The sequence below is a fragment of the Peromyscus eremicus genome, chromosome 4, assembly GCF_949786415.1.
Source record: "Peromyscus eremicus chromosome 4, PerEre_H2_v1, whole genome shotgun sequence".
Lineage (NCBI taxonomy): Eukaryota > Metazoa > Chordata > Mammalia > Rodentia > Cricetidae > Peromyscus > Peromyscus eremicus.
In genome coordinates this window covers 54,362,971-54,373,018 of record NC_081419.1, presented here as the reverse complement: position 1 = coordinate 54,373,018, position 10,048 = coordinate 54,362,971, and the positions used below count along the sequence as shown (strand labels likewise).

Below are 10,048 nucleotides of genomic sequence, written 5' to 3'. Positions count from 1 at the left end.
GTCTGGCAAAGCTTACTTTCCAACAAACTTAGTTTGTCTTCTTTCTCATTGCTGGCTTGGTGCTCTGACAGTTTCAAAGAAAGCATGGAGAAGTCATCTTACTCCGACTGGCTGATAAATAACAGCATCGCTGAGCTGGTTGCTTCGACAGGCCTTCCCGTGAACGTCAGCGATGCCTATCAGGACCCACGCTTCGATGCTGAGGTAAGAGGAGGCCTCTATTTGAGGTTCTGTTGTCACACAGTGTTGACGATTTTTCTGGTTGAGGTGGAGAAGGGATGTCATGCAGAGGCACAATAACCAAGACAACTGACATTTCTGCACGCTCTGTGATCTGGTTCCCAGTATTGCCTACTGTAGTCTGATACTGCTTGGGTCTGCCCAGACTTGTGGAGAGACGGCCATCCTCAGTCTGATACGCTTTCATACCTGGGCAGACTTTATATTAAACTGTGACATAATAGTAAAAGTGCATATATGACATGCTCTCTGGCCAACAGATGCTAGAATCACTATCATATTTTTCAAATTGCCCCTTATATAAACAGAAAATGGGTTGTTATTGTTTAATGTAAGTTATATAGGCACGTTATACTGACATGCAGCATGAATAAAACAGTTTTAAAGTTTATATTCTAAGGTGGTATAGAAATATCATGTGGGTGTACTCACATAAGCTTATAAAATGCCTCTGGATTGGTAAATGGCGATAATACGTATAGATGTATACATATGGAGAGGGATACACTCAAAGCTTTCTGTTGCAGACTGACAGGTTTAATTCTGAAAGAGTGACTGGACTTTTTGAAGAAAGGTGAGGAGATAGGTGTTGTGGGAAAAGCTGAGTGAGCATGGGGAGTTGGGGGAACTAGGATTAGTTTGATGTGGCAGAGTGCCACAGTAGATGATGCGGGAGGGATAGCTATTTTAAACCAATTTGAGGTGTACCTACACAGTGGGAATGAGTAGTTGAGTTTCAAGTGCAGGAGATGTGGGACTTGTATTCTTAAATTTTAATCTAATTAACTTACGTTTCTGGAATAAGAGCTTGGTGTTTAGCAGTTCTCCACCTCCACCTCAGGAGTACTGGGATGACACACATGACCCACCCCAAGTTGTATTTTAAAATGATCCCAATGGCTATTGAGTAGAGGGTAGATTCTTAGCAACAGAGGGACATGTAATCCTGATCTGTCAAAAACTAGGGGGTTATTACACCCATTTCATAGACACTGAGCGCTGATCTATACTTAGAAGACGTGTGAGGATGCAACCCTACTGTCTGTCAGATGCCACAGCCCATCATGTCCACAGCTGTTATGCGGACCCAGAGATGTCACGGATCCAAGAATCTTAATCTGATTAATAACTGTCATCAGATCATCTTTGTGTATATCTGCAGGGAAATAGTAAATCCCTTAAAATCCCCCTCTCTGTAGCTCTTGGGCCATTCCTCTCCCAGGTTCTATCCCCCCATACATTTCCTTTTCCTCCTGGCTTTGATGATCCCACCTTGGAAACTCTTTGATGAACTCCCAGTCTGGGTTGGAGACTATTAGCTGTTGTAGTGGTGACCACCTTCCAGCTCTCTGCCAACCTGAGACACTGTGTTTGAACTCAGGAAAGCACAGAGCCCCAAGTGTCTTCGCTTCTCTTGTGAGGAAGGGTACCCCAGCACCTGGGTTGTGTGACTGTTGGAGTGAAAATGGCAGGATGTCAGTATGTGAGTACTGCAGCACTGTGCTTGGAGCAGAGATTGCTGTGTAGAAGTCCCATCTCTTCCTGCGTCTCTCTTCCTTGAGCCGAGAAAGAGGGAGCACTAAAGGAAGATTTCTGTGCATACATTTTAATGAAGAAAAGCTCTCAGTGTTCTATGATTGTCATTGATAATAAATGAACAGCCCGAGGAGTTTGGTTATGCAGAAAAATCATAATTGCCAGTTGTCACAGAGTCACCATGTTTAATTGGCTGTGGGAGAGATAAGTGTTCCCTAACCTAGATCATAGCACTAGGTTGGGTGTGAATTGCTACCTTCTGCTCTTAGCTTTGGATCATGGAGAAGATCAAATTCTGGAAGAAAAAAAGAAAAGGAAACTGTTACCTTTCCCCTAAGTTCATAGACTGCCTGTAAAGGCGTAAGAGAACATATGCCTACCCCCCAGACTTGGAAAAGGTCATTACTTTAGAATCTTTGTATTGATTTTCCCTGATCACCACCCCCGTGGGTTACCAGTATCCAGAATCTGAATTTGGCATTGCTTTGCTGTCCTGTATGGGTTCGTTCCACACATTTAAAACTCTACCCACTATGTTTTGTATTTTTATCTCTCTGAACTTCAAATTGGCTAATACTGTGTGTATTCACCTGTGGCTTTTTGTTCTCAGCATTATGTGGCTGATGCTGCAAGTATGAGCATTGTCTGAACGAGTGAGACTTGTTTTGTTTATCCAACAGGTTTCTGAGAGACCTTTGAGTTCAATGTTTTGGTGATATATCAGTAATATTGAATGAGAAAAAAAAAAGAAATGAAAAGGAGGACATGGCTGCTCCCAGGAATGGGGGAGGAGAAGGCTACTGTAGATATGAGGGAAAGAACAGAAGGGCAGAGACAGAGCTATCTGGGAGAGGCCAGTGAGCATGGCCAGACTGAGGCCACGTGAGGAGAGACAGGGAGGGAGAGCAAAAGAGGAGCTATGAACCCAGAGGGGCAGCCTGGGCCAAGAGAGCGAAAGGGGAAAAACGGACCAGCATAATCAAAATGGCTGGATTATATGAGGAAGAACAGCTGGGGAAGGGTGTGCCAGCCAGGAGGATGCTGTGACAGGTAGGGGCTGAGGGATGCTGGGAGAACCTGGCAGCCAGTGTTAGCTTTGATACGCTAATAAGCGCCTCAGTTAGTCATTTGTCCCAGGTTTGAGACATATCTGTATGACTTTTAAACGAAAAAAAAAAGTTTTTAGATTTACTTGTTTAATGTATATGAGTGTTTTGTTTGTATGTATGTGTGAGAAAGGGGGGAAGGGGAGAACCTTGTACATACCCGGTACCTGTGGAGGTCAGAAGACATAGGATACTCTGGAACTAGTGTTATTGATTCTTTCAATAAGAGATAATTCACTCCATCAAACTTTGCCTCGCTTATCAAGTATAAAAGTAAGCTAGCTCTGTAATTTCTGTGTCATTCCTACTATATGATGATTTCCGGGAGGTTCTTAGGAACTCAGCCCAAACACAGACAGGAAGAGAATGGTCCTTATTTTCAAATTTTGGTTTTGTAGCTATTGTTTTTTCTTCTGATGGAAGAAGCTACAGAGGGATGGCTTTGGGGTGACAAGGCAAACCTCACTCCAGGTGCCCTCAGGTCCCTGCTGATAGGGCTGTGGGGCAAGAATTCTCAGCTGTCCCCCTGCTGGGCGTTCCCTTTGTAATCCTCTTAAATAGTTAATGGAGTTTCCTCCTTGTGGAGAAGTGGCAGGTGAGCCACAGTGATTAGCTGCCTTCTGTATGCCTAGAGTCGTGGCGCCAGAATATTGCAGATAATCCACAGATATTGATAACGGAACTATTTATTTGGAAATTTTATTGGGGAAAACAACTCACTAAACAGGATGTGCAAAATCATTGCAGAGTCCTGGAAGATTGGTGTCCTGTCTCACACTGCTCCTGCACCCTGAATCAGTCTGTATTATTCAAGCCCATGAGGGAGAGAAGAACTAACCCTGAGGCCACGCCCTAGAGGCTGGTACCTCAAGGTCATAGGTGGAACAGTCAAGGTCATGGGTGGAACAGGTCCGACTCTCACCAGTGCTGCCTGTTGGTCTTGAAAGCACGCATATGTTTAAGGCCAAATTTATCGGAAGCTGTGACAGAATGTGACATAAAATAGTTATGAAGTCCAAAAAATGAGTTTTAAATTTGTTACTTATGGTGATCACTATTTCTTTTGTTTGTTTCAAGACTCTATGATCTTAGAAAAACACCTGAAAAAATGTTAATATACATGACTTTATTTATTTATAGTAGTATAAAAACACTCATGTTGATAGGTTTTGGGAGTAGGTTTTATATTTTATCAGCCATTATATATCTTCTCTTAGGGGAAGGCAGTGTCCATGTTTGCTTCTAAAGATTTGACAAGGATGCTGTTATGGGTAGCCCACCAGGGATGACCACTCTGACACAGTTTATAGACAATTGAAAGTCTTTATTCCAGCTGGCTGGGATTACACTCAATTATTTAGGGACCCAAGTGTAGTCTCCAATCTCCAGAACACAGGGTTTCTGAGGGCAGAAACCATGCCCTGACATTTTCTTCAGCAGCTGCAGGGAAGCTTCACAGAAGCAAGCAAGCAGTTTAACAGAAGCAGAGATAAGTGGTTAGCTGAAGGGGGTTTCACACCAACAGGCAGTTTAGCAGAAGCTAAGGTACTTAGTCAGCTAAGACATCTTGACCTTTGGTTTCTAGAATAGAGTTGAATAGTTTTCCATGGAATTATTCATCAAGATTAAATTCTACTTAAACTTGACATGGCCTCAGCAAGAACCATCTTGCCCTGTCACAGTGCTACATATACTGATTTTTCTGCTGCTACATAACAATGAACTCCCACTCTCCATCATGCAGCTCCTGGTGGTCTGGGAATGGCATCTCTAGGCTCAGGGTCTCCCAAGGCTGAAGTCAAGGTGCTAGCCGGATAGCATTGGCATTAGTATGCTGACCAGATTGCTGGCAGAATGGAGTTCCTTGCCTGGTAGAGTAAATCTATTCACGTACTGGTAGTGGTCAAGGATGTGCATGGGCTCTGAGGGGTTGCCCTTAGGTCTTGAAGGTGGACCTCTCAGGTCACTCCCCAAAGGAAGAGCTCATTCCAAACAGCTGAAACAGAAGCTAATATAATGTCAAGAGGGACTTCATGTAACCTCAGGATGACTGTCCCACTGGCTTTGCCAAGGAAGCAACTGCCATCTATTCACGACCCTCTCCTCATTCAAGGGGAAAGAGGTAACAAGATGGGTACAAAGCTGGGGGAGAAGGTGGTATTGGGAAGGCATTTTAAAGGCTATACAGAATGAATCCATACAAAATTCCAGTCCCATAAAGCAACTTGTATGTCCTGGTAAGAAAAAATATCCACAAGAAATAAACGCAAGGCACAAAGAAGTTCTTATAGAGCAATGTGTGTGTGTGTGTGTGTGTGTGTGTATCTAGAAGTTTTTTTCTAATAAATACCTCAGATGTAACATGTACAAAACAGCTTATAATCTTCTTCCCCCATCTCTCTCTCTCTCTCTCTCTCTCTCTCTCTCTCTCTCTCTCTCTCTCTCTCTCTCTCTATTTCTATTAAGGTAATTCAGTTCTTCCTGATGCTCATGTGAGGGATTTCACAGGCATGATGCTGCCTTTCGCTCCTGTTGTACAACTGATTCATAAAGAGGTCCAACTGGTCCTGTCTATCAAATTTACTCAGAAAATGACCACCTCTCACCACTCAGCTATAATGACAGTTCAAGCTACCGTTATCTGCAGGCGCGTTTGTAGCCGTGGCCTGCTGAGCTGACTCTGCCTCCATCTTCCCTCTGAACTCTGTACTTCAGTCTCCTCACAGTAGCCAGCCGCTTTTACAATGTGATTCACATCACAGCTTTTCAAAGCCTCCTTATTCTATGAGAGAAAAAAGCCAAATGCCACTAAATCAGAGGTCTGTAATGCCCTGCATGATCTGGTGTACCACTGTCTGTACCCTAGTCCTGACGAATGCTGTTCTAACTATGCTGGTGCCTTGTTCCTAGAACATGCCATTCACACATCCACCTTACGGCCTTTACACTGTTGTTTCCTCAGACGACACTTCTAATATCCCTTGCCCTTTTTACCTTGTTATATTTTCTAAATAATCTTAGCACTTTCTACTATATAATTTGCTTTTGCACTTTTTATCTTTATGGTGTTCACTTTTCCTGGGGAGACATGCACAGGTATCTATTTACCCCATATAGAGTGCCAATCGCAGACCAAAGACATGATTCTAACCAAGTCTAGCTGAGTGAAAGGGTGAGTTTATTCTAAGTTACCTATAGGAGCACGGGCAATAGATGGGCAGCTACCACCGAAGAAGAGCGTCCCCTCACTCCAGCTTATATACCCTTGTGGACAGAAGGGCCCTCAAGTATCTTGTTGGTCATCTCATGGGTCACCTTATAAGTTATTCACGAGCCCCTCCTATGCTCTTCACAAGAGTCCAATTTCATGTGGGTGATTGTAACTGCTGTGATTTCAAGATGGAGAAGCTATGGCATTCCCAGAGGCCAGCATTCCCTCAGCAATGTCCTATCACTAGAATGTAAGCTCTATGAAGGTGAGAAATCTTTCCAGGTTTGTTCACGGATGTACCCATAACTAGAACAGTGCTTGGTGCATTATGGACATTGTCGTTGGTATTGTTCAGTACCGTGTGGTATTTATGAGTCTATTACATGCTGACATGTGAACAATGATATGTTTTTAAGAGAAGGTAAGGACAGTAGGATTCCTAACTGTTAACCACTGTCCTCTCCAGAGATGATAAATTAGAGCTTTGGGGTTTATTGCTTTCACATTTTCACATGTTTGTGTTATTTTTATGATCATGCAAAATTATAGGTTTTTTTGTTTAGAATCTTTATGATTTAAATGACTTAAATTTTACCAAGGTATTGAGAACCTTCTGAAAATTATAAAAAAAAAATTCAAGGATTTTAAAATGTGAGTAGAAGTAAATGAACTTATTTAGATAGTTTGTTTTTCCTTGTTTCTTCTGCTATGGAGTGTTTTGGAGTTCGATTCTGAGATCTTCGTTTAATACTGTCCTAACAGCATATGTATAAACTGTCTTGATGATCCGTCTTGATGATCTGCCTCACTATTCTAGCTTTACTTTTGTTGGGCATAGTGCTTCTGAATTCAACTCTTCTGATTGGCTGCCCTCTAGAACATCATCTGTGATGCCTTTTGTCCTTTTCACACTAGATTAAAAAAAGACACTGACATAAAGATACCAACAGAACACCAGTCATTATTTAATCTAATGTTTCATATTTTACTGCTTATTTTAGTATATTCTTCCAGTTGAAGAGTTACAGGAAGAGTTTCCAGAGCTACCCAATCTGGAGTTTGTTTTCTGCCTACAGTAAGAATGAGTGATAGACCCAACATTTAAATAGGAAGGGCTCTTTAAGTAATGGGAAGAGCAGAAAATAACCGGAAACTACGGTGGGCTTTATGCAGGAACTGGCTTGGCAGTCTCTGTGTTTATAAATCCAGGGGTGGCAGGAATCCCACCATCCCTCAGATGCCCTCTGCCATGATAGACACTGAGTTACAGAGTTAATACTAAGACTTATGACCCTGTTCTGACCCTAAGCCTCCCCCTTCCATCCCACGCAGTTTTCTCTGTGAAGTCCTGATTTTTAAAAGCCTGATATAGACAACTCAGAAGTACTTGCCCTTGTAATGTAGCACTTAAGGATAGTGGGGCCCCAGACTCCGAGGTCCTCTGCCTGAGCATTAGAGCCCATTCCGGCTGTCAGACCATCACAGAGAGCACTTCTGAGTGCCAGCCTGGCAGGATGACACATTCTCTGTTCTCTGGAACACCTTCTGCTCCATCAGTTATGCTTCTGGTAAAAACGAAAATGCAGAGCTGCAACCGTCAAGGAATAAACTCTGTGGATCTGCATGCATGCCCATGCTTCCGGCTCTCCTCTGCCAGCCACTCACACCACAAGCTACTTCAGATCTTTCTCAAAAGTGGGGTTTGGTAGGGAAGATTGGACACTGGACCCAGGAATTCCTGATAATAAGGAGGAGGCGTGGGGAGTCTAGGAGAACATGAGTTACTAAGACAGCAAGATATAAAATGGTAGGAGTGGGTAGTGAAGACAAACAGGAGCCCCACAGTTCACAGAATCAGACGGGCTACCTCGGCCTCACATCAGAGCACAAAGAATGGGATTTTTATAGTCTCTGGTTTTCTTTGTTTGTTTGATCAATTGGTTGAGTTTTTGCTTTGTTTTGTTAAGAACTTAAGGTATCACTCATTTGTAGGTGATGATCTAGAAGATATTAGAATTAATTTCATATTCAGGGTGAAAAAAAAAACCAGACTCTCCCCTCATTTCAAGGAAGTGAGCACCTGAGCACCTGAGCACCTGAGCACCAGCTCCCTCCTTGACTGAGTCTTAGCACTTAGTGTTTAGTACTAGAACCAGAAGGGCTCACCAGTACAAGAATCTGAGAATAACGCTGAGTAGGGAAAGGAAACATATTGCGGATTAAGGTGTAGCAACACACATTACCAATTCCTTTTACACTTCCTCTGTCTGCCTTAAGGAGGCTGGAAAATATGACAGGTCTGTTTTTGAAGGATCCAGGAGCTAAACCATCAACAATATTTAATTGGGTCTGTTAGCTGGAAAAGTGCCATCAGGACAGGTGTAGGCAAATCTCTAAGTAGGTAGAATTTTAATTGGCTAGTATTGGGCACTCTGATAGAGTGTATTTATTCGAACTACAACCTGTTAGGAAGGCTGCTTCATTTCCCATAGCCTAATTTGGGGGACTCTAATAGTGTAAATTTTATGTCAGGATTGTTAGGTAGAAGCCCATGGAACAACAAGGCAGAGATATTTTCACGGGCATTTCTTTCGGTGTTAATAATATCTACATTGTAAGAGTGTTCTACATACATTAAAACGTTCACATATATACTCTTAAAACAAATTATAAACAAGAAAAAGCACACACAAAAAAGAGAATCAATTGTTATGTCAAAATCTGGATATGTTTAGTCAGGTTCTCTAGAGCAGTGGTTCTCAACCTTCTTAATGCTGCGATCCTTCAATACAGTTCCTCATGCTATGATGACCCTCAACCATAAAATCATGCCATTACTACTTCATAACTGTAATTTTACTTACTGTTGTGAATCATAATGAAATATCTGATATGCAGGATATCTGATATGCCACCCCCAAAGGGGTCATGGCCCACAGATTGAGAACCACACTGCTCTAGAGAACCAGAAAAGAAACATTCCTTTATAATATATATAATTTATTAAGTGAGCTTTAAAACAATGATAGCCAAATTATACTCTGAGATGGTCAGAGTAGTCCCAGAATAGCTGTCCCTCTCTGGAGGGACCCATAGTTACTCAATCCACAAGGCAGGATACCTCAGTATTCCCAGTCTGGCTCTGGAAACCTGGAAAATTTCTGGGGAGTCTATGCTCTGTATTCCACTATGAAAGCTTGGAAATGCTGATTCTACTGTAAGTGAAGGAATCAGCAACAACTGGGGTAAATCAGCTCAGGGGCAAGAGGGAGGCCAAGCCAGCAAAAAGCAAGATAAGCTTCCTTATGAAATATTATTTTTCAATCTGGGCTTCTACCTGAAGGTGCCACCCACAATCGGGACAAATCAAATCAAGACGATTCTTCAGGTGAGTCTCCCTATTCATGGGCTTCTAATTTGTGTCAAGTTGGCGTTAATAGCAAGTTTCTGTTTTGGTAGGCAAGAGACAGAGATGATAACATTGAGGCATGGGGAGTTTAAGGTGACTTGTTTGGAGTCATTCAGTCAACATCGGTTTTTTGTTTGTTTCATTTGCTGATATAATCTGGAGATTTGTTATCAGTTAATTTGTTATTAGATATCAGTTAAGAGCTTCCCATTATGAAGACAAAATACACAAGACAATTAACTTAATAGGAGATGAGTTTTATTATAGTTTACACTTTCAACCCATGATTGCTTGGTCCCATTGTTTGGGCCTTTGTGGTACTAGCATGTGATAGAGAAGTCTGGTTCACTTCATGGTAGCCATCATAGAGATGGGAAAGGCTGGAGTCCCAATATCTCTTTGAATGCCATACCTTCCAAAGACCTAACCTCCTCCCATTGAACGCCATCTTCAAAGGTCCCAACATCTGTCAATAAGTAAGAGGCTATACCTTCAGCCTTTGGGAATCATTTCAGATTTAAGCTATAACACAAATGGTTAGGAATT

The 10,048-nt window shown here is 42.2% G+C and overlaps 1 protein-coding gene across 1 annotated transcript in view; it reads left to right on the top strand.

Moving 5' to 3' along the window:
• The window catches only part of Pde11a (phosphodiesterase 11A), a 232,951-nt gene that overhangs the window by 53,397 nt on the left and 169,506 nt on the right, over positions 1 to 10,048 (top strand). The window contains exon 4 of the mRNA XM_059260747.1: positions 72 to 204. Within this exon, the coding sequence (XP_059116730.1) occupies positions 72 to 204 (133 nt within the window). The remainder of the gene's footprint in view (positions 1 to 71; positions 205 to 10,048) is intronic.